Below are 24,402 nucleotides of genomic sequence, written 5' to 3'. Positions count from 1 at the left end.
TATGTATGTATGATAATTGACGGTCACGGACTTAAACATGCTTCTTGTAATTGTATCTGTGCTTGTAAACTGAGCAAACACTGAGCAATCATCTGAAAGTCCTATATAAGCAGCAGGGTTCTAGACAAACTTACTTACGCTCATTTTAATTTATTTCATTTTGGTAGGAAAAAATCCATGTTTATTCACTTTTCTAATTAGTAGCAGCTTCTAAAGCAAGTGTTATTGCTATAATTATGGGGAAAAAAGTCTTTGCGGGGGCCAGACAACATTTTCTGGTATGTGTCAAGACCTTTTCTCTGTTTAACATGTTAGAATTTGCATGGTTTATATTATTGCCTTTAGCATAAATGGTATTTCTGCCTAACTTCAGTGTTTTTGTCTATAGTAGCATATTAGTGTAGCTGTAGAATCCACACCTGTGTCTGCAGTGCCAGAATACAAACAATGAACTTCTGTGTGGGTTTGCTTACAGATTTGTAAGGCTGGACTCAGTCAGGTATATAAAACCCGAGTTCAAAATTTCTCAGTGTTTTTCACTGGTCCAGGAGGTTGCTTTCTAGTAAGTCACCAACTGTGTTGACTTTGCTAGCCAAGTAATCCTCAAAGAAATTCGTAAAATATTGATGAAATAAATTTGAGGAAATACCAACTACTCAAAACTACAAAGACCATAAATAGTAGTTTGAAAGCAAACTTATGTGAAAGCTTATCCACAAGGTCTGATAACACTGATGTCTGATTGATCTTTTGGCAATTTTTCCTGTGAGAAAGTGGTTTTAAAGTTGTCATGTGCTTCACTTATCTAGGACTAGATGTAACTACAGGTTCATTAATATTCAGCTGAAATCTTTCCATGAATTGTTTTGCTTGTGGTAGTAAACTGCTGATCAAATTGATCTGAGTAGTTCTGTAGCTGTGATTTCATTCATGCTGGTGGGCAGTGGAGGGCTGTGGGGATCCTTCAGCTCTGACAGATCACTGACCCTGCACTGGCATTATTTGAATTGCTGTTGTTAATAGAGGCTGCTTGGAAAGAGTGGGCTTTGGGAATCAGCATTAAAATTGTCTTTACATCTTTAATGTTGTTCCACATGCATCTGCTTTATCATACAGCTTAGCATGTCACCTCCACAAGCTCTTTTCACACCTCCCTCATTGCACAGAATGGACTAAATGTGCAAGATCTGTATCAGAGCAGACATCTCTCAGTTCAGAGGTCAATGGCGTGCCTTGATCCCTAGTTACTGTATACTTTATAATGAAGATCACAACTGATCTTTTTTCTGAGCTTCTTATATGTTAAAATATATGTTTTTCACTGCACCTGAGAACTGTGAACTCTTCCCAAAGGGCAGTATGTTTTCCCTGCAGTATTTTAAAGAAAGGACCCCAGACCTGAACTCAAGTTTCGGTATTAAGAATGGCAACTTGAAAAATCCAGAACAGGATTTTTCAGGGCATTACTAGTGTATTATGTGGCATCAATGGTCACAAGAGAGGACATTCTACATTATGCCTGACTGACAGTGCAGAAAACACTCTTGACAGCAGCTGAAGGGCGAACAGACTTCAAACCAGGCTATTTCCAATTGTACAAAACAGCACTAGTTGTGCCTGCGGCGCAGTTGCAGTGCTGAGCTGAGGACAGGACTAGTCCACAATGCAGAAATCAGGCATGAGGGTCACAGATGAGCCACTCAAAAAACAAGATGCACACCAAAGACAGCTCTTTGCTGTCCTTTGCACAGAGGTAAGAAAAACCCCAAGATTCCCATGGCTTCTCTTCAGAAGCTTCACTTACAAAAGTGAAGCTCCTGGCTTTGGTCTTTCCCATGACTACTCCAGCACCTGGGTAGTCCTCAGCCAAATCTACTCCATCTATATGTTTTTAAACAAGAAAAACTGATGCTTGATATCTAAATATGTAGCTAAAGATCTTTTTTATCTTTTATAAGATCGATACTCGACATCTCAAAAGCCTTGTTGAGGGTACCAATGTCATCCAGATCTGGCAGCACAAGAGAGTATGAAACTAGTGGCCAGCCACATGTCCATTCAGCTTCCCCACCAGTCCCAGAGTCTAGTGAGACTGAGACTGAAGGCTTGATATTTTATCACATGGATCTTTATGGATCAAAGGAGAGGTTTGATATATTTCCTGAAGAGCTGTCTGGCCGAGGAGGCAGATCTCTGGGGGATACAAGGAGGGAATCTACATCGAGTAGCGAAAAATTTCAGCACTCCCAGGAAGTTGGCTATGACATGGAAAAGGAGGTTGCAGAGTTGGCTAAGATGTATGGACTTGACGAGGATAAAGAAAAAGAGCTTGAGCTTCTTGAAGGACGTGGGGAAACGGGGAGCAGATGGCCTCCTGCTCGCACACAAAAAGCAGGATCACAAGGCTCCGTGTATAACGCATCAAAAAGCAGCACTTCAGTGAAAGATCAGACTCAAAGCACAAGGCAACAAGGACTTCCTGGCAAGACTTCTCAAGATGAGGATCAGAGCAAAGTCAGAGGAGATGATGAGGCTGACAGCAACATATGGTCCAGAGAGGGGCTCAGCAGTGGTGGCATGTCAGATGAGTGGAACAGTCAGGCTGTCAGTGAGGAGGAGGAGGAAGAGGAGGAAGTGGCAAATGTTTTTTGTTCTACCTGCAAGATACCCATCCGAGCTTTTGACAAACTATTTGGTGAGCACAAGGATCATGAGGTGACTCAGCTCCCCAGTGCTGTGAAAAGTGAAAAGGTGAGAGTAAGACAGGTGTACTGTGATGCCTCTAAAACAGTGTTCAGATATAGTAAGAATCAATACTGCGTGTTTTGTAGGAGGAGATTCATAAAAACATGAGCAAGTTAGAAGAACAGATTGCTCAGATGGAAAATGTTGCCAGTCATTTGGAGGAAATCTTCCTCACTGTAGAGGTAAGGCACTTTTTCTTGGGCTAACTTTATGGTACTAGGGTTAAACAGTTTTGACAGTCATATTGACTCTCACAGTGTTCAGTGGCTAATGAGGTGAGTAATTGCAATAACAGAGCACAGACTTATCTTGGGGTTTACCTAGATTGAAGTACTCAGGAAGACTCATCCTAATGAATTTTTAATGTGAGCTAGTAAAACCATATTTAGCACTTGCATAGAAATCTGCATTCAGAAATAAAGTGACACCACCACCCCCACCACCCCCTCCCGCCCCCCCCGGTTATCTCAGTTTTAAATGGCCAAAGACCTGTGATCTAACTAGTCCATCCACAGTGCACCCCTTGTCGTCCCTTGGTTTCATTCACAGAAGTGTCAGGTACAGGCAAACCCCTGGACCAGCTGCATCAACCTGAGGACTCCAAGAGTTGTGCTTCTGCTCAGCTGCTGTTGGCTCGGACCTGGGTGACGCGGATCAGCTGGCAGCAAGTCAGACTGAAGCAATGACTCAAGGCACCTCTGGTCTTTTCTCTGGTGCATGTGGCACAGGAGGACATCAGTGCCTGAGCATGGGGCAGCTGTTGGCAATAAAGCCTTGCCTGCTCCTTAAATCTTCCTTCCTAATGCTTTCTCCAGCAGTGAGTGAGGATACCAGCATTATCTGCTCAGCTCCCCTAGCACAAATCCATGGATCCCACGGGGTTGCCATGGTTTCTCTCATGGAAGGATGTGCTCAACCGTGTTGGTGGAAACGCTTGTGAGATTGTGGCTAGATATAGCCTAGTTATTCTCACCTGGTCTTAGGTTGCCTTGCACCATACTTTTTTTTGTAGCTTCTGTTGCTCATGTCTAGAACAAAATCCAACACTCTTTTGTGCCCCAGTGGGGGTGAATGATCAGAATAAACCCCTAAAAATGCAAATTAGTCAAATTATATCTTCTGTGTACTGGGATAGTGTTCTGGCTTTGTGAATTAAATCATGGTGTTACCTCCCTGGTAAGGAGAATTTTAAGCAGACTGGGGTAAGATATTTCTCTGGAAGACCTATGGATCAGGCTTGATGCCAAGGTACAAATCACCAAATGCCTTGCAGGAAAACTTTGGGAGGCAGGAGCAGAACTTTGAGGTGCATTACAATGATGCAGTACAAGTGCTTGCTCAGAAGTACGAAGAACAGCTGGAAGCACTGGGAGAAGAGAAGAGGCAGAAGCTGGAAGGTCTATATGAGCAGCTGGTCAGTTCTGGGAAACATCTCGACACTTGCAAGGAGCTGACTGACAAAACCCATGAACTGTTCCTGGAAAATGACAAAGCTGAATTTATGAAGGTAAAGAGCTTTAACTGTCAAGGCCCCTTTTAAGTGCTTTTTTTCTGCTTTCAAGTAGTCCCTAGCTGGGAAATCCCAAGTGGCTTTATTCTGGAGAGCATTTGGGATGCTCAGTCCATGGTGCTGTCAGTGCTCTGACTGCTTGGCATGGTGGCATTGACTTAGTAGGGTAACTCAACTGGGGCAAAATGCAGAAGCAGAAGTTTGTAATTTGGATGCTCATTGATCTGTGAGTCACACTGGGGTTCAGGGGGAAGATATGTCGCTAAAATGCTTATCTCAGGAAACTCTGGAAGCACTTAGTGTTCATTGCCTCGTGCAGGCTCAGCTCTCTTGCTCTATTCTGGGCTCACAGCAGGCAGGCTAATGCAATGACTTTGGAAGATACTTCTTTTTCTTGCTCATTTTGTTGTAAAGTTCAGCTGAACAGGAGACTCCAAACTAAATATATCAGGAGCTCCTGCAAAGTGATGGATGAATCCCTCTCTTGAGGTGGTGTCAAGAATTTATTTTGCTTTGGCAGGTAGAAAAATAATTGGGAAAAAATGAGAATTTTCATTGCTGCTGAGTGATTGTTCTAACCTGAGCTGTCCTGTGACTCAGTTGGGTGGGAGCATTTCTGTAGCAGAGTCACAGTAACTTCTAAACTGGAGAACAAACAAACCTCAACATCTCCAGTCTGTTCCAGTGGATCAGTTTGCTCTGTCACTCCAACCCACTGAGTTCTTCACATGAACTAACTTTTCCCATTCCTTTGCATCCCTGAAATAACCTCATTTTTTCCTTAGCATGTATACAGTTTTACATGACTTCTAAGAACCATTATTCACCAAGAAGTGAATACCTTGGTCACAAGCTCTCAGCTGCTTTGTTTTTTCTCTGTACATCTGTCTTCCTGTCATATGCACCCTCCAGTGCAGATCGCTTCACTTATTTCTTTTCCCCAGCTGTTTTTAGGGTTTGTTTGTGAAGGATCTCTTGGCACTTTAGACAACTTAGGAAGGAATCAGTCTAGGTCTAGTTGGGAGACAGTGGTCACTGCCTAATATTGCACTTTATCTTACTGTAAATTCAGCCAAGATCTGTCCATTTGAATAGACAGTTAGGCATGACTTCATTGTCAGAGCTGGGTGAGAGCCAATTACTTCACTCCAAGGGCTGCATTTGGGGCAATTTATGTAGGACAGGTAAACAGCATGATGTAGTCTGACTCTGAACTTTTCCATCTTTAACCCTCTCTCTTTTTTTTTTTTCTACAGGCAGCAGTAACCATGGTTGACAGGTAGTATCACAGTCTGGGATTTTGTGTCACATTTTTTTGTGCTAATTGGACTGGTTATTGGAGACACTTACATGTTCTGGACTTCATTCAGACACACAAATGTTGTCTAGGCCAACAGAGCTATTGAAATATTTAGTGATTTTTTTTTAAAAACTGCATCAGGAAAAGTTGCTTTAAGAAGTTTCACAGTCAAGACTAGTTTGGATCCAATTTCAAAAAACCCCAGAGCCTGAATCTAATCACTGTTTTCAGCTTAGTCATAAGGAACTAATTTCACTGACTGAGAAACAGGATTGCTGAAGATCTCAAAAGAAATCCTCTGGATACACATGGGACTAAAACTGAGCTCCCTAAATAGATTAGTAACAGGCCTATTTATGCATCAATAGAGCAGGGTAGAAAGTCAAGCTGTGGGAACTCAAAACAGATGCTGAAAGATCTCAGAGCAGTTGATGTCTTAAGGCACACTAAACCAATTGCAAAAAAACCCCCTTTTAATTGACTGTAATATGTTATGAAAACACAGAGAAAAGATACCACTTTTTTCAAATGTACAACACCTAGAGCCACAAGGTCCTGAATTAGTAACAGAGTTATCAATACATAATAATGGAAGTTATGGAGCTGAGAGATTGCTTTGCACAGAATGGTGCTGGGGCAATCTCACTCCCCTGTTCAGTGGGAGCACAGTGTGAGGCAGCCAGCTCACTTAGGAGGGGGCACACAAAGTGGGTCCCTCAGCCCATCAGCATCCAGCTCTGTTTGGCATCTTGGAGCACTGATCCAGTGTATGGCCACATATCTCCAAGCAACGGGCACGGGGGAGCTGAGCTTTGTACCACTATGAAAGCGGTATTTTAAGGACACCAATGTTAATGTGGAGTCTGCTGTTCTTTTTCTCTTACAAATATGTATCATAGAAAAGTATCTTGAACACTATGGTACTCCCAATTGGAAATGTTTTTTTTTCCTTACAACTACAGGCTGGAAGAATTCTTAAAGCAAGAAGTGGATTTAGAGCTTTCAACCCTGCCAGACTTTGAAGAGCGAGTGATAGATTTCTCTCAAGTTGAACAACTAATGAACTCCATTAATACTATTCCAGGTACTCTTCCTATCTGATCATTATTTCAGACTTATTTACATTTAATTAAGGATATGCATTAAACAGAAGTCCATTACTTCTTTTAAAGGAAAATTGCAAAGGCAAGATTAGCTTCTCCCTAGTTTTCTGTTTCTTTTTGTTTGTTTGTTTGCCTATATATACAGAGACACTGGAAGATATTTTTGGATATTAATTTTTTTTCATGTGTTTTTGCAGGATAAAGTTATTACAACTGCTAAGTTTGGCCATCCCTGCTTTTGGATGATTTCCTAGGGGACTCACAAAGATTACCCACTTCTATTGAGGGGTCAGGCATGCTTAGTTGGTGATAACTTGTCTTTCCTCTTAGTTACTTGAACAAAATAGAGAGGAACACCAGACCACTTTAAATAACCAGCACAGCTTCTCTTGATAACCAGATTTCAGTAGTTCCTCACAAATACTTTTCCTATTATCCACTGGAAACAGAGCAAAAAACAAACAATTTTCTAATAAGTGGGAAAAAAAAAGTAAAATCTTTTCTGTGACATCACAAGTGGTCAGAAGAAAAATACACAAGTTTTTATGTACAAATACCATGCTTTCCTTAAAGTAAAATAGCATTTGCTGTTTGTTCTGCTTACTCCCTGTGGTACAGCTTTTGCCTCATGCCCTCCAGCAGCTCCAAGCCCCGGGGTGGTCAGCAGCAGTGCAGGCTTGGCAGATCTTGCTCACTGGTGAGCCCCAGCCCTCAGAGCAGGGGAGGTCAAGTTTACAGAGAAGGGGTAGGCTGAGGTTTATTTATTTTGTTGTTTTGATTCTGATTTGGAGCAAGCCTAGTTCTCACACACCAGTGACCTGATTATTATCTGCAACTGCTTATGAAGTCAGCTCCTGACTTTTCTTCTTTTGGGAGGAATACGATTCTATTCAGTGCCAAGGTTTTGTGCAAACACCTTTATGAGAGCAGAGGTACAACATACCATGCTTATACATTTAAAAACTGACCTGTTTTTCCCTCTGCAGCTCCTTCTGCCCCTATGATCAATCCCCAGACTCCCAATGCAGCAACTGGCACTTCACTGAGAGTTTGCTGGGGCCTCTTCTCAGATGACACTGTGGAGTGCTACCAACTGTGCTATAAACCAGTGAGCAATGAGAGGCACAGTTATGAGCAGGCAGGTAAGGAGCCTTTAACCCAAGGGGGCATAACCACCTGGTTCCAAAGTATTTCTGGACTTAATGTAGCAACCAGTGCACTTTCTGTGCACTCTCTCTGTCACCAAAACTGTCATACCTTCCACCATGTTTCCTTCTTCTGGCTTTGTCCCACTTCCCTTGCCAGGTCTGCCATGCTGCTGCTGCAGCAGGATCTCTCACAGGAACAAGGACAGGACAGGGCAGCAGCAGGGATAGCAGGAATGGGGAGGGGACACGGGATGGAGTCAAGTCTCAGCAGTAGCATTTCCTTTCCTGGAGAGTGGGCTCTGAATGAGACACACATGTGCTGCATCCAGTGCAAAGCACAATATTTTTAGAGACCAAACCATCATATTACCAGCAGGCCCACTGAAATCCCCTCAGTGATTTTAAAGTTTATCTCAGTGCTAATAATAGGCTGTAACTCCCTATGATGCACATGCACACAAATAAAAGAACCACAGAACCACAAAGCCGTCTTAAAATGCCCCAGCTTGGCAGAAAAAAAATTAGTGACAGGTGGATGATCCTTCTTTCTGGATTTTGTTTTCTGAGTTATGTAGCTTCTTCAGAAGCTGATGTGTTATCTGATTTGTACTGCTTTAGAGGTGCATTGTTTTTTGTACTGAGTTCAATGCACTTCAACTCCACTGCTTGAGGCAGCTTTGGGGAAGAGTGGGTAACTGTGTAAAGCCACTGTAAATACTTTGTTGTTTTCATTTCAGAGCATACCCTAAAAGTCAAAGAAACATACTGCACTATCACTGATCTGTTGCCGAATACACAGTATGAATTTTGGGTCAGTGCTTTAAATGCCTCTGGTATCAGTCCACCAAGTGAAAGAGCAGTTTATGTAACAGGTAAAAATACTTTATTCTTATGACTATGTGACCCTCATAGTGAAATTCACAGTCATCTCTGAATTTTATGCCAGTAATGCTTTTTGGGCACTCTGTTTCTTCTGATATAAGCCTACTGACTGCATGGAAATTCTCTACTTTTATTTGGACAGCCTATCAGGCCAATTGTCCCTGTTTTGGAGTTGAAGAAAGAGAAGCAGAGAGACAAAACTTATTTAAATGCAAGCATGTAGACCACCTGTGAATAAGGCTGAAGTCTCCAAGTTCTGACAGATGGATACCAGCTCTCCTTTTATAGGAGTTTAGGTATTTTGTGGATTCACCTGCTATGCTGTCCTTTGTAACAGCAGTTCAGTCAAGCACATTATGTGAAATCCTGACATCAGATTGAGCAAGTCAGAGTGAGACCTTCAAATACTTGTTCCAGACGTCTTTGACACCTTAGAGCTGAGATGCACCTTTATGACAAAGATAAAACTAATGATAGAAAGAAAACAATTGTGTTATCAGTCTCTATGTTACTTCTCTGTTTAATTCTCTTGGGACCTTTAAAAACCAAATTAAGTCTTTAAATGCTACTGTTAATTGCCCTGCCTGCTGTTTATTGTCTGTTTGGAAAGCAGGTTTCTTTAACTATATAGAATTAGTAAACAACTTTGTTCTAATGTTTTAAGTCTTCAAAGCATATTTGTTGCAAACATCTTCAAACAACAGCTTAGAGTTGTTCTTTTGCCTGTTTAGCTCCTTCAGCACCTACCATAAAGAGTAAAAAGATCCGAAGCTGTGAAAATGCAGCACTGGTGTGCTGGGAATCTGGAGATGTTAATCCTGTTGATTCCTACACAGTTGAATTGCACAAACTGACAGATGAAGGAAATGATGATATTACTGAGTGAGTTACTGTTCTTTTGAGTCCATGACCTGTAGAAATGAAACCATTTCAATATGTGGCATCAGGTAGTACTAAGAAAGACCCCATAATCCTTTGGTGAATTTACCTCTATAAACATTCCTTTTAGTAAAATTCATTATATAAATGTGAATCAAAACCTACTATATTTGAATAGCATGGGTATGAAAATAAGCAGAAGCAAATGTAACAATCTGCATAGTTTGTCACAGATTCTTTCTTGCCCCTGCTACTGACAACTGTACAAGGTAGAGTGTTGTTGATGCGTTACAAGACTAGCTGATCATATAATTCATTCTTTGTTGTTCAGAAAAATAATCCCAAAGGCTACTTCTTTTCTCTACCCTATCATTTTGCATGGATTTATTTTCTGTAGATCTATTGTTGGGATTCCTAACTGTGAAGTCCTAATTCACCTTCAACCAAGACAAAAGTACCACATCTGTGTTAGAGCCCAAAACCTGGGTGGCTCCAGTGAAAGAAGTGAACCTGTCCTGATACACACCACAGGTACTGTACAGCTCAGAACAACTCCAGCAGCCCATTGTACCATCTATATCTCAACAGAAGGATTCCTGCTGGTTTCAATGGCCTCTGGATCAGGTTCCAATCTCTTACATCTAATTAGACACACCTGGTACCCTTTTAGGAATGAAAAAAATAACTTTCTGTAACAAAAAGTGCATTGCTTTAGCTATGTAATTTAAAATTATTTCTGAATGGTACATTTGATACTTGAAAGTTACTAATTTCTAAACATTTTAAAAGACAGTATCAACCCAACACCTCCAGATATTGCCAGCTTGCCAAGTACTGACACACTGAGGAAAGTTGTATTATGATTTTACTGAACAGATTACCTTGTAATGCTGCTGCTGTTGGAAAGTATGGCTGAGACAGCACTTTCCAGAGTAATTTGGATGTTCAAAATCTTCCTCTGTACTTATTAGAACATCTCCAGCTTGGCTAGGGAAGATCTAAGGCCCGGTTATTTTTATTCTTCAGGAAAAAGGCAGTCCAGCTTTCAGCTGGAAGCTTTGCTTTTGGCAACTGTCATAGCATTATCATCTACTCCCAGTGCCACACTGGGAAAGGATTAACCTCCCCAAAGGGAAGTTGGAAGCCCTTTCCCCTCCCAAACATCTAATTAAAGCTCATTTTAAGAACTTAGAGGTGCACACCTGTTTTCACCTTCATCACTGCTGAAATGACACTGCAACTTCACTGCTTTGTCTCAAACCTCCCACATCACTCACAGAGGGTTCACACCTTACCTGTGTCTCTTCTGTCCTTACCTTCTGTGAGAGACTTGCAAACTGTATTTATTCAGCAAGCTGACGACACAGCCATTAATCTAAAAGGTTATGTTTCAGTAAAACCCCTGCCTGCTACACATCAGTGACACCACAGAAAAGAAACGCTCACCCTTAAATCCTTCGAGAGGAAGACTGTCATTGTGTTACCATCATTTGGGTGTATTTCAACTGCTTAAATCAACCTCAACATTTGAAATTGCCCATTCTGTTTGCACAGCATGTGTTTGTTTTCAGCAGCACATGCCTATAATTGCCCTGTCATTGTTTGTGTTGTATTTGCATGGAACTAACTTGCAGTTTAATTATAATGATTTCATTTGGGATTAGCATGGAGAGATTTATCTTCGCAGAGTCTGTGTTATGCAAACAGCTGATCTCAATTCATCTGTCAGCTGCAAGAGCCCACCTCTAACACCGTGGATGACCTTTGATCCTTTCTGGGATACAGAAGCACCAACTACAAACAGCAGCTGTGACGCACATGGCTGCTCAGCAGAGCGCAGTGTGTTACACTGGCTCTTGGGAGTCTGCAGGGAGAAACGCAGAGGCACTTTTACCCTCGGTTGGACTTACCTTTCTGAGGGCTGATCTGGCAAGGGAGGTGCTGAAGCATGGAGGATCCTTTCTCTTCAAACTGTGCCCAGCATTTATGTGCAAGAGTGAGGCCATGGAGGAGCCTTTAAGCCCCTTTCCTCCTTTTAATGATTAAAAACAGATCACTTCAGCTCTGAGGAAAATCACATGAAACCAGACAGTCCATTGCAGGGAGGACCTCTCATCTTTGAATAGCTACTTCCTGTGCAACGCCTGCAGCTTTCAGCCCCTGGTAGGGTTCAAAACCAGGTTAAGGCCTGTGTTTCACAAGGCTGAAACTAAACAGTGTGAAGTTGTAAAACACCAATTATTAGAAAAACTTCAAATAGACAACCTTGTCCTCTCAGCGTCAGCCACAGATTCCTTCCAGAGCACTGGTAAATCTTTCTGTGGATCCAAACAGTTCACAAGACCCTTGCTGCAAATCCTAATGTTATAAGGAGTTTTTGGAGTTATCCTCAGGCATTTTCTTTTGCAGGCACCTGCTTCTATCTTAATGAGGACACAGCCCATCCTTTGCTGGCAATTCTAGATGATGGATTTACAATTTCATGTGATGAGCTGGAAAACCCAGAGTGTGATCTGCCTGTCTATGATAACAGCTTTACAAGGTATACTGAAGCACTTCAGTTTGGTTTTTTAATAGATGCCAGGAAATGTCTAACAGGGCTTTCAGCAGCTCTCGTTAATTTTGTAAGTTGAAATCCCTCTCTCTAGCTGCTCTTTGGAACTTAAACATCACTGGAAAGTTAATGCAAATTCTTAAAGAGGATTACAGATGCAATAGCCACAATTACCTACAAACCTGCTTACATGTTTGGCACACTGAGCTAAATTTTTTAAGTGCCCAAAACAAATGCTAAGGAAATGAGAGGGATCTGAAAACTCTTGCTGAAAGACATAACTGATACTATTTGGACTGACAGATTTTACTTTTCAAAGAAGAATTAGGCCCTTTGCTGTTGAAGTGAGAGACTAAGCTTGCCAAAATGCACACTTGCACACAAAACCACAGAAACAGCATATAACTAGAACAGGCATCTGCAGACACAGGATAATACAAGTCCACAACTTAATCCCTCCATGGATATGCAATGTTACTAGAGCACTCAGTAGAAAAGTCAGAAGAATGATGATTCTCTTCATTAAAGTCATCATGGTAAGCTTAAATGGGATTTCATCCCACTTCCATGGGGTGCTTTTGTATTTCATGGAAACAGCCAGAGCTGGCACTCATCTCATTCTAAGGCTGAGGTTTTGGTACCACTATGAACTTTCAGAAGTTTCTTTCATGCCAAGATACTGAAAAAAAAGAAGAAAAAAGAAAAGCTCCCAAGTTGAAATGACTAACACTCATACTGCAAGGAAATTACATTACAAATTCTTTTTTGCTATGTGTTTCCTAACCTGCTGTGGCAGGTTCTTCAGCGGCTCAGGTTTGCCTTGCTGGCTCTACAGCTGTCATTACTGTGGTGATGTTTTGTTCACAGATTTTTACCCATCCATTTTGCATCATTCCTTTTCCACATCTCAAGCTGCAGCAACACAACCTCTCCAAGTCCTGATTTCAGCAGCCTTTAAGCTATTCCCAAGACATGTATGTGCACTTGCAATGAACTGTACGCTTGCTTTAAGTGACTGCCACTGCAGTGGCAGAGTACGGCTGTGTGTGCCCATCCTTAAACACTAGGCCCTCCAAATGCTGAGTGCAGCTCTTTCTCAGCATTACCTAGAGGTAGAAAAGCTCAGTGTCTGCCTTTGCCTTTTTAACTTAGAACTTTAGATCCTACTGCATAACATACCAGTTGTTTATGTTTCAAACCTGCTGTCTGCTGTGACAATGACAGCTAACATACCATGTATTTTTCCTGAGAAAAAGCTGAGGTGTAGTCTTACAGGATTCATGTTGCCTTCTTAAGTCAAATTAGGATGTTTCAGAAGCATTTGGCATGGGTTATTTTGTTCAACTTTCTGGCTTCAGAACCTGTGCTTTTGCAGACTTGCATCTTCCAAGGCCTGAGTTTCTTTGACTCCAAGACTCTACCAGTAAATCAATCTGAAGGGTCTCTCTATGGTACATTGTCTCTCCTACTTTTATGAGATACCTTAACAGAGTTGTCTTCTATGTGGTTCCTATCATACATAGTAGGAGCCACACTCCATTGTTAAAAACTTTTCACTGCCCAGGTACCCAGCATATTCCAAGTTTTTCTACTGCATTCCATTCTTCCTGTTCTCTCCAAACAAAGTAGGCAGGTCTCCTCCTCACCTGCTGCCCCAGGAATTCCATGCTGTTACACTGCTCAGTTCCTACTGGTGAGTCACATTTAAAGCCCTGGGCTGTTTGGGAAGAAAATACAAGACCTGTAGACTTCCCCCTGCTATACTGGGGTTCACTACAACACTCCCTTTTCCAGCAGGTTCTAGCTTTCCTAGATAACCCGTTCAGCATGTGGTGCTATTTTCCATATTCCTGAAAGTGCCCAGGGCACTCATTTATACAAAGCTACCCACAGGTAAAAACAAGGCAGATGTCACAAAGAAAACTGCAGGTTGTGTGCCAGCTCTTCAGTATGAGGAATTCACAGTAGTCAAAAATCCACACTGCACTGCTGAAGAAACAGCAAAAGTGGCTTTTATTGATCTGTAATGTCCAAGTATATACATACCTAAACATGCCTAAAACACTGTAAAGAGCATTATAGAGATGCCCTGGCAAAGCACATACTCCTTTCTGTCTCCCACAGGTGTATTGCAATTCTGGGCAGTCTGATCCCATTTCCAGGAAAGCATTACTGGGAGGTGGAAGTTGAGGAAGATACAGAGTACAGAACAGGAGTGGCTTTTGAAAACACTCCGAGACATGGTCACTTGGGGGCAAACAACTCATCCTGGTGCATGAGACATATTATCACACCATCAAGGTAAGGGCTATGGAGGCTGCAGCTCTAAAGGAACACCTCTAAATGTACTCCTGCAGGCAGAGATTTCATATCAGCCCAGACCAAGCACTTAACCAGGAGCCTCTGACATTCCACCACTGGCACTGGGAACTGGTGTTAGAAGGATTCTGGAACATTTAAGCAAATCCTCCTGCTTAATGATGTTCTCACATTGAAATAGGCAGGCTCAGGAACAAATCTGAATAAAATCTGAGTTACAGCATTTAGCTGTAAAGGTTACCAAAGCCCCAGTGGGAAGACAGAGAGTAATAGATCCATATAACCCAGATACTACATGTCTGGCTAAACCCAGTTGTACTCAACTGTTTTTATCTCTGTTCTACCTATGGAAGTAGGTCACACCTGCCTGCAGAAATGCCAGCTCCCCTCATGGCTCAGCTGCACTGCTGGACACTATTACATTAGCATCATTGCCTTTGACTCTCATGAGTCATCCAGGCACCCTGTGAAGCACACGGGAGGAAGAAAACAGTCCCATCCCCAGGCATCCCTGAGCACTGCCTGCTGTCTGCCTAGATGGCTCAGTGCTCAGCCTGCCAGAGGTGCCAGGGTGCTGCTGGGTGCCCTTGAACAGAGAGATGGGACAGCACCCTGCAGTGGCAAGGATGGAATAGCAGGGGCCCGCATCTCTCTGTTCTCTGCCTGATGGTACATGGAGGTTTTAGATGCAGCTCTGTTGGCTGGAGCACGTTCCTCCCCAGCCCTGGACTGCCCAGCAGTGCACCATCTGCACAGCCAGAGTCCTCAGCAGTGCCAGCATCTGCCTTCCACACAGCAGGAAACGCTGCTTTTAATGAGGGAAGTCAAACCCACCACCCTTAATGATGGACTGCAGGCAGGTTAATTGGAAATCCTTCCTACTTTGTTCAAAGAGGTACATGGAGGTTTGCTGTCATTCTTCCAGAGCAATAAGCATGGACTCCAGAGAGAAAAGTAAGCTGGGCAACTGCTCAGTTTGTACTCATTTCTGCAGGGAAATTGTCTCAGGTTTGAGCAGTGTGGGTGGAAGAGGTGGTTAGTGAATGAGCTGGCTCTTAGGAAATGCCAGATAAGTAATTCAGCTGAATAGACCTTCCCATTTTTGCTCAGAAAGGCACATGTTCCCATAAGTCTTAAATTTTTGTTTGCATCATGTCACACAAGAGAGGTCTTTGAGTAACTGTAAGGGGACCTCAGCATCAGTTGGCACCTACATGGGGAGGGCTACCTTCATGACAAAGCTGCTTACGTGCAGAGCACTTTCTTGGCCTCCAGATAGTACAGGAATCACAATCACTCTCTAGTAAATGAGCATAAACACTGGAACTTCCCCATGAACACTGGCTGAGCAGGGAGGTCCTGTAGAAAAAGTAGCTAGAAACATCATTTAGAGAGTGGGGTTTGACAAAGGATGTCCAACAGCCTGGAGGATGCTTGGCTATTCTGTGCGTCAGGCAGCCTCTGTCCCAGGGATTACACTCCCTCACTGCTGCTGTGAAGGTGGGCGTGAGCAGTTGTGTAATTCTGGCAGGAAAGAGCACTTGGCACCACTGGCCCTCAGGGAGCAAGTGGGCAGCACAGAAGAGCCTGGAAGGACAGAACTAAGTCACCTTACCACCCCAATCTGAGCTACAGGTCCCTAGGGGCAAGGCTGAGGAGATGACAAGGGTTGTGCTGGGGCAAACTCAACTGGCCTAACAGAGCACAGCTCCTTCATGGAGAGACAACTTCAGGCTAAACCTAATGGCAAGGGTGCACCCTCCGACGTATGGGACACTCACATTGTTCTCTGAGAAAAAACTCAGAAAGTTCCATCTTGTGCTCTGACCTTGTCCATTCACAGTCAGACTGGGATCTGAAACAAGAGGTTAGACAGGCAGGTCCCAGAGCTGTAGGAGACGGCCGTGTGGAAGCACAGAGCACACCACACCCTGGCAAACATTCCACTGGTCAGCAACATGGACAGGACTGGGAAGGAACCACATGGCACATAGGACTATGAAGAATACCCTGGAACACACCTTTGTGTCTCCCCTTGAGAGCAGCCAGAGTGCCCTCAGGTCTTTTGTGTTTCTTGCCTACAGGCACAAGTATGAGTTCCTGCACAGTGGGACGACACCAGACATCAGAATTACTATTCCCCCAAGAAGGATTGGCGTCCTGCTGGACTACGAGAACTGCAGACTGTCATTTTTCAATGCAGATATTGCCCAGCACCTTTATACATTCAAATCACACTTCCAGCATTATGTCCACCCCTGCTTTGCTTTGGAAACACCTGGTATTTTACGGATACATACTGGAATTACAACACCCCCATGGACTGCCCTCCCATAACTTGTGTCCTGCAACTACCACACCTACATGCAACCTGCCCTGAACAATGCCCTCTTCCAGCATCACCTGCTCCATCACACTCCCTATAAACCAGCAATTTCCCAACAAGAGCAAAGCAATCCTGACCCAGATCACCTGCCAGGCTTGAGCTCTCATGAGTTTGCATCCTCTTAGGATCTTAGCAGATGGCCACTATGGTTACAAGATCCATCAGTATCCAGAATTCTCCAGTTAGAAATGGATACCATCCTTCTCACAGCTGACACTATTACCATGCAGGAGTGGCAGCTGGATCCCTTGGGTGACCCCAATACCCATCCAATGCCCAGGGAACTCCCCAGTTCCAGAGCAATCTATAATTCTACTCTTGAGGCTGCTGAAGAGCCAAAAATTCAAAGAAAAACAAAAATAGCGAAAGGCATAATCAGTGTACAGCTGCTAGAACTGAGAACAGTCCAACCATGAAGCTGATCTCACAATCAAGTACTCTTGTTGCTACATGAAGTCTGTGACACGAGATAATCAAATACACCTCCCCTGTGTGTGATCTGTTAGCGCCTACATACCCACTGAGGCTTTCTGAAATACCCAAGCATGTGCTACAGTCTCAAATACAAGATATTTTTACAGACTTTCCATGTTTCTCATTCATTCACCCATATAGGGAAAAAAACCAAGAAACAGACAGGCTATTTGCAGTGCTCGATTGCCCTTAAGAGAAATCAAAAGAATCATTTTTAGCTCTTTTCTTTTTAGCTATGCTCACCTCCACTTGGGTGTATCCTTCCTCCACGCTCATAGATTTGTTCTCCCCTCAGCACTGAAGAATTCTCAACCCAATACTGTGCCTTTGAAGCTTTTGGTGTCCAGTGGGGCTGGAAGGCCTCTGACCAAGCACTCAGCTGAGATGTCCTTGTTTGGGCTTTATTTTCAGACACCAGACAACCTAGACAGGTGCAGACTTGGCCAGCTCTAAGCAGCCTTATCTGTGTATGTCAAAACTACCAGAAATCAGTCAAGTAATTTAACAGAGAAGCTTTTCCACAGATTTATTGTACATTCATTACAAAAGTCACTGATTCAACTTTCCATTCTAAGGGATAGCCAGGATCAGGCAGGGGCCTCTACAATAGGCAGGGACCTCTACAATGTAAAGGGTCTCTGTATATAAATGCCACTGGCAAAACCAAAGAGATTTGACATAGAACCGTAAGTCAAAAGCTTGTTTATTCTTCCCCGAATAGCTTAAAAAAAGTCTTCCCGAAACAGGCCTTCAAGAAAACATAAGAACAGGACTAGAATACATCACTACAGCAGCGATTAGCACCACCTGCTCTTGGATATTTGTTTAGTGAGCCTCAAAAGAAGATTGATTTAGCAACAATGAGCTATGCAAGTAAAGGGTCATTTCTTAGCCTACCAGGAACTGAGCGATTTCGAGGGCAGAAAGGGTTGGTCACTTTGTCAGACCTTCTGTAAGCAGGCCAGAGACTTGCAGTTGCTATGTCTGGCAGTGAACAAAGCAACTTGTGTTTACCAGAAACAGGTGACTCCGCCAGCTACCACTGCCAGTGCAGAGGGCAGGAGGTGGCCACGTGCACCCACGTGACGCTGGCACAGCCATACCAGGGAACAGCAGCTCCTGTGCTGGGGAATGAACTGGTAAGAAAGCACCATTCTTTGCTTAAAAACGCACCAGCCACCGCAACATTTTATCTTTATCTGCCAGAAATTGAGAGCCACACTCTTCAAGTAGATACCTGAAGGAGTGTAACAGGCAGCTATCACAGCAGAGGTGTGAGGATGGATGTCTGAACCTCCAAAGAGTGCCTTTAAGGCAGAAAGGCAGCCAGTGAACTCACCATTTTGCTCCCCATAACCAGCTTTCACCTCAGGTGTTTAAACCAAAGCTGTATCCTGGCACCAGGATTAGTCTTTCACCTAAACCCCAATATGAAATACTTTTCAATTGGTGGAATGAACTGGGAGTCTCCAGGACTGTGCAAGGACACCCCTGCAGTGGGACTCTACAAGCACTAAACAGCTCCATCTTGATGAATCTGTTGGAGAATGCAGGCCTGATGGCTGACTAGCCTGCTTAGCAGAATGACTCCATGGTCACTGCCAGGCGTGGTACAGGATAGCAACAGAACTATCTGAAAAAAGAACAAATAAGCAATGATTGTCTACTAGGTTAAAAACAGGAAGGGAAACAAGTTTGCATGTTTCTGTTTAGTAAAAGCTTCACCTGATAACAAGCTTCTCCTCCCTTAGGAATCTCAACACTTTCATTTAAATATTTACACAGCAAAGGAAACAAAACAACCTGAATTTTTAAAAACCAGCTTTTGCTGTGAATAACCTCTACAGTTGATTACACCCAAGCTGAAATTCACATCAACCTCATCTGTGTAAGCCCATGAGAGAGGGAAGAGCACATCCTCTCAGCCTGTGAGGCCAAACCCTCCACAGAATTGGATGCTATATTTGACAGTAAAAGGGGAGCTTTCTACTGAGATGCCCCAAAGGACATTAAAAGGTTCAGCAGGGTGCCCTGGAGCAGGCTAACACCAAATGTGTCTGGAATCCTGGGTACAGCACTCAACTTGGAGAGCTGGGTTGAGCTGTCAGTCTGAGAGCTATGTCTACACACTGACAGATATTTTAGATGAGGCAGAATCAGTTCTTATCTCTGGCCCATCTACAGAAGCTCTGGCTGAACTGGATCATGTGGAAAGGCAACAGTCACTTAAACTAGTTGTCCTTGTCTCTGACATTATATGCTGCAAGATGCATTTTTCGTGGTACCTGTAGAGTCTTTTTCTTCTTGTTCTTTGTTACTATGTGCACAGAGTTACTGGCACAGAGCAAAACATGAGCTCATGTTTAAAGCTGTAGTATTGGCCACCTGAACCCCACAGGCTGCCCTGATGTGCAGAAGTGATCCATTCATTCCTGCACAGCTTGCAACAGCAGGACCTGCTCAAGGACAGAATACTCCCAACCATGCCTCACCCAGCAGCTAACTGGGGACTTTGCCAGGGCTGCCCAAACCCCTTCATGGTGGGCCAAAGGAACCACTTTTTTCAATTCCCTTCTATTCCCTGTGATTTCAAATACCTGTACACGTTGTTGCCACTGGAGGGCATCACGTGAAGCCCGTTCACCAGGCCGAGCCGGTTCTCAGTTTATATCAACTTTCTATGGCTGAGGACAGTTTTCAAACTGGTTACCATAATCCTTTGGCACATCCAGTGTCCCTTCCTCACCCAGTGCTGGAGCTGGGGACAAAACGATCCATGGACCTAAAAGCAAAAACACACACATAATACAACATCAAAAGCACAAAAACAAGAGGAAAGACAACAGCCCTGAAATATAGTGTGTTTGATTCAAATCAAGCACACCCACCATTTTCTACAGAAACACATGACTTAACTTGCTCCCTCTCTCTGCCATTAAAACCTTGTAGGTAGATGAAGTAGGTCCTGACTTTATCTCACAGGCAGGCCTTGTTCTTCCACCATTTAATTTAGGAGGATAGTATCAGTGAAGTCAATATAATGCAACTGGCTCCACTTTCTTAGTCCTCCAGATGAATCTCCATAAAAAGCTCCTGGAAAGTCTCAGGAATTGACTGCGCTCTCCTAAAGGAGACTGCAGAGCCTAACCACTCAGCGAGGAAGGCAATTCCCTACTCCTGTCCTCAAACTCTGCTGTGTTTTTTAAACTGCCCACCACTGTTTCCCGACAGGAACTAGTATTACTCATTAGCAGTGCACAGCAAAGCTGTCAGGGACCACGCAAAGGTGAGGCTCTGCTTCCTGGTCAGCTCAGCACCTGGACTGCACTGCACAGTCCTGGGCCAGACCCAGATATAACACTGTATTTTTGTTGAATTTTCTCTCCCTTGAGTTTATGCTGGTGTACTCAGTTGCCAGTATACACTGGAACTCAGCTGTCCTGGCCTAGCTTACTTTTAAGTTTTACTTGCTCTGATATAAGCAATACTAAGATCTGAACTGCTTCATAAAAAGGCTGTAAGGGGCTGCACCCTCTGCCAAAAGGGTGCTCATCCCACAGCTGGAGCTCAATAAAAGTGGGTTTCTACAGAAGGAGCCCTGTGGCTTAAGCAGCCCCAGAAAGGCAGCCACAAGCGAGGTCTCGGGCTGCTCCACAAAACCGAAACCATGGGCAGGACGGCCCACGCTGCCGTGGGCGCTGCCCTGGCCGTGTCCGGGCGGGCAGCGCTTACCTGTACCCGGGGCATGGGGCTGCGGGCGGCAGCGCCCCTTCACCGGCCTCGGCCTGGCGTCCACGCGGGATGCGCATCACGGCGGCCGGTCCTGAGAACGACACACGGATTATGTGGACGGCCGCGGGCAGGCCGGGCCTCGGCGGCGCCACCGCACCGGGACCCGCTCCTGCCGCACACAGACGGGGACCCAGCCAGCTCCCCTGGCAGTGCCTGCTCCCCCGCGGGCGGCCCTCGCTCCCCGCGGCCTTCACGTGCCCTGCGAGCGAGCGCGGGCGAGAGACCGTGCTGGAGCTCCGTCGGCCGCCCTCGGGCACCTGATCTCCCGGCGGGCAGGGCAGAGGAGCCACTCACCGGAGCAGGGCCGGGCTCGCCCCACCGCCTCACCTCGTGCCGCCGCCATTTCCCCCAGCGCCGCTGCGCGCGGGGCGGGGGCTGTGTCGGGGCGGGGCCGGCGCTGTCTCCTGGGTCCTTCGCCCTAACGGCGGGCGGGTCTGCCTTTCCTCCCTCCCTCCCTTCCTGCGCCGGGCGGGTTGAAACCCCTCGCGTTGCCCTCGGTTCCGACCTCTGTGCCCGCTCGGGCCCTCCTCCGCCCGGACTGGCGGTACCAACGCAGCAATTAGCATGGCTCGTAATGGTGAGCACTCCGGACTCTGATCACAAGGTCGTGAGTTCGAGTCTCAGTGGAGACCGTACCGGGCAGTTAAATGCCTCCCTGCCATCCGATCCCGTCAGATCTCGGATGCTCAGCAGGTGAGCCCCGGTTAGTACCGGGTGGTGTAGACAGTCCTGAGGACTTCACTGTCACCGTCCAAGCTCGCTCGGCCGTGACAGATGGACCTTGGGACTTAAACGGTGGGGCAAGTTCTGCGCACGCTGTGCCTCACCTTAAAAGATTCACTGCGCAGGCTGGAAGGGCCCACCCCCACGTGGGGAAAGCCCTTCCCAAATCTTCGTTCGCGAAGTTTGGCCATACATACACAGGCTTTGGGAGAGCCTAAGTATCCTCAGATAAATCTTTCCATGTCTTACAGGTTGTCCCACGATCAGCCTGCCCAGCCCAAAGCCGGGTGTGCATGTTCGGCCCTTTCTGTCGCTGTGCAGGGTGAGGAGGGCTCAGCTGGTGATGAATCTGCAGCTCACTCTCTCCTCTGGGCCAGCTGCACTCCCGGGTTTCATTGCACTCCTGATTCTTCAGGGCCTCCCAGGACAGCTGAGGGCAGGAAAAACAGCCATTGGAAGGGAACCTGGGAGGCTGCTGGGCTTCTTCCACAACTTTTTATTCTTGCAAAAGGCAAAGAAACAGACAAAGTTAAAGAGCAGTAGCCATAAACCATCTCTCCAGTGTCCATATTCTGGAGGTAACAAAGCTCTGCTTGGCCTCAGCAAAAGAAAAGCAAATTGTTCATCAGACGCCTCTTCCAAGCAGAGTAAATACTTTGCCTCCTGCCCTTGCAATGGTTTATCAAAGAGCAGTATCTCATCAAAGCTCTTTCAAACCTGGGCTAACTACTGTGTGTACTATTATTAACTGGAGGCAGCTTGGGAAGGGGAGTTAGGGGGGCTTTGATTCCTCTGATATGAAAGCTTTAAAGAAGAAAAAGAAGTCATAATATCGACCTGTGACGCCATGGCACACAGACAAAAGCCTAATAGTCATTTTTGCCTGCAGAGCCTCACCAGGACTTCATTGGCCTGACTTTGGGGGAGCTCAAGCCTGATCTCTGAACTGTGTTTATTTCCCTCAGTTACCACAGGGAACAACCTTTCTTCTTCAGCACCCCACAAAGACAGGGAGAAAACCTCACAAGTTGCTTCCCGTACATGGAAACACATAGTCTACAGTGGTGATTTCCTATGCCTAAAATTTCTGAACATGCCCAGAGAGATGACTTGACACATACAGGAAAAGGACACTTAAGAAGGAGTCCAACTTCCTCACAGCCTGTCAGGCAGTAAAAGAAACCTTTGTTTCTGGTGGAGAATTTCAGATTCAGCATCATCATTGTTACAGCCTGTTCTCTTGCTTTTCGTTCCTCTGGCAGTGCACTAACCTGAGAGATAATAACTGGCTCTTAAAAGAGTTACATAAACCAAAAGGTCAAAGAATAGACAGTCAAAAATACAAATATTGTGGTGTTTCAGGTACAGACTATAATAATGTGATCGTGTATTTGCAACCAGTCTTATCACAGACTTCCTTCAGAAAGCAAAAATTATCTAAGAGGTGGATCCCTGGGTGAAAAATAAAAAAATAGCACCCAAGAGGCAGGTTATGACCAGAACTAAGAAGTAAGTATAAGTTCGCCAAAATCAATATGTTGGGAAAGATTTTTACTTCTAAGTGAAACTTGAATCTACTGGTGGGCAGATGGGGAAAAACCCCCAACCCCCTCTTTTTTTAAACCACCTTCTAGAAACACTATTGACTCGTTACAACAAAAGCAACACAAATACCACTTTGTTAATACATACTGAGCCAGACTTAAACATGTCACTGATATTTATTTAACAAATATTGTTAGGTATGTACTCTGCTATGGTTTAAAGAATGTTTGTTTATTTAAAACAGCGTATTTTAAAACAAGAGGTTTTGGATTTTTTCTTCTCTCTTTTTTTTTTCTTTTTGTTCCTGGCATGATAGAGCAACTAAAACATTCTGCTTTCTGACCTTGGCTTGTAAGAAATCTATCATAACAGGGGACAGCACATTGGCACCATGTGTGCCAGCACAGATTTTCGGGACTGGGAGAGGCTGCTCGCTTTTAGGGCTTGGTTGTAAGGTGAGGAGCATTTAATTCTGCTCCCACAATGTCCTGAAAACTGTCTATTCATGCAATAGGAGTCTTTCTCGCCCATTATCCCCAAAAGCCGTGTCTGATGTGACAAGTGCCGTTCCCAGCCCAGTCCCAGTGGGATGGCATCTTGCCTGTTCCTTGGGCATTCCCATTCACGCTGTATCTCTGCTCTCTGTGTTACTTATGGTGAGCAGTGTCTGACACAGCCGGCACCACCCACCGGGGACAGGCGAAGGGTCCCACGCTGGTGGCATCCGGCACTCCCACGCTCCCAAGTGAGGTCAGGACACAGCCGGCAGGGAGGACGGAGCTCTGGCATCTCAGGAGCTCTGACCAACATCTCTGAAAAGCAGCAGTGACAAACCCTTATGAAAGCACCCGCTTTCTCCATTTCTCTTCCCACGTTCTGGACAGCCCAGAGCTCTGGGCAGCAGCCTGGCATCCCCCAGGACCAGGCCAGGGTTTGCCATGGGGTGGATGCCGACAGCCCATTGTGCTTCCCTGCAGCTTGTTTCACCCATCTATGAAAGGGCTCCATGGATCTGCTTGTAAAGCTCTTGGGGATCTGTAAA

General features: G+C 44.8%; 1 protein-coding gene, 1 long non-coding RNA gene and 1 other non-coding gene across 5 annotated transcripts; 1 reads left to right on the top strand and 2 right to left on the bottom strand.

Annotated features, from left to right (window-relative positions):
* The first annotated feature begins 1,998 nt into the window (after positions 1 to 1,998).
* Positions 1,999 to 17,389, top strand: FSD2 (fibronectin type III and SPRY domain containing 2). Its single transcript, XM_071568719.1, has 12 exons — positions 1,999 to 2,751; positions 2,832 to 2,927; positions 4,019 to 4,252; positions 5,512 to 5,534; positions 6,518 to 6,639; positions 7,645 to 7,800; positions 8,544 to 8,678; positions 9,420 to 9,570; positions 9,965 to 10,098; positions 11,977 to 12,109; positions 14,246 to 14,422; positions 16,525 to 17,389. The coding sequence occupies exons 1-12, from the start codon at positions 1,999 to 2,001 to the stop codon at positions 16,775 to 16,777; spliced, it is 2,367 nt and encodes a 788-aa protein (XP_071424820.1). The 3' UTR covers positions 16,778 to 17,389.
* Positions 17,390 to 17,809: 420 nt separating this feature from the next.
* On the bottom strand, positions 17,810 to 21,499 carry LOC139678126 (uncharacterized). 3 transcript variants are annotated; one of them, XR_011698960.1, is made up of 4 exons: positions 21,420 to 21,499; positions 21,033 to 21,123; positions 19,898 to 20,082; positions 17,810 to 18,933 (listed from the first exon to the last, which is right to left on the bottom strand). It is a non-coding gene; the product is annotated as an uncharacterized lncRNA (long non-coding RNA). The 3 variants fall into 3 exon arrangements; XR_011698961.1 differs by having other exon boundaries at positions 21,387 to 21,494; XR_011698959.1 differs by having other exon boundaries at positions 21,033 to 21,494.
* LOC139678280 (small Cajal body-specific RNA 15) lies at positions 20,242 to 20,372 on the bottom strand. The gene has a single exon (XR_011699008.1). It is a non-coding gene; the product is annotated as a small Cajal body-specific RNA 15 (non-coding RNA).
* Positions 21,500 to 24,402: the final 2,903 nt, after the last annotated feature.

The sequence above is a fragment of the Pithys albifrons genome, chromosome 13 (assembly GCF_047495875.1).
Source record: "Pithys albifrons albifrons isolate INPA30051 chromosome 13, PitAlb_v1, whole genome shotgun sequence".
NCBI classification, from domain to species: Eukaryota; Metazoa; Chordata; class Aves; order Passeriformes; family Thamnophilidae; genus Pithys; species Pithys albifrons.
The sequence above is the reverse complement of the archived record's forward strand: the minus strand, read 5'-3'. Positions and strand labels throughout refer to the sequence as shown.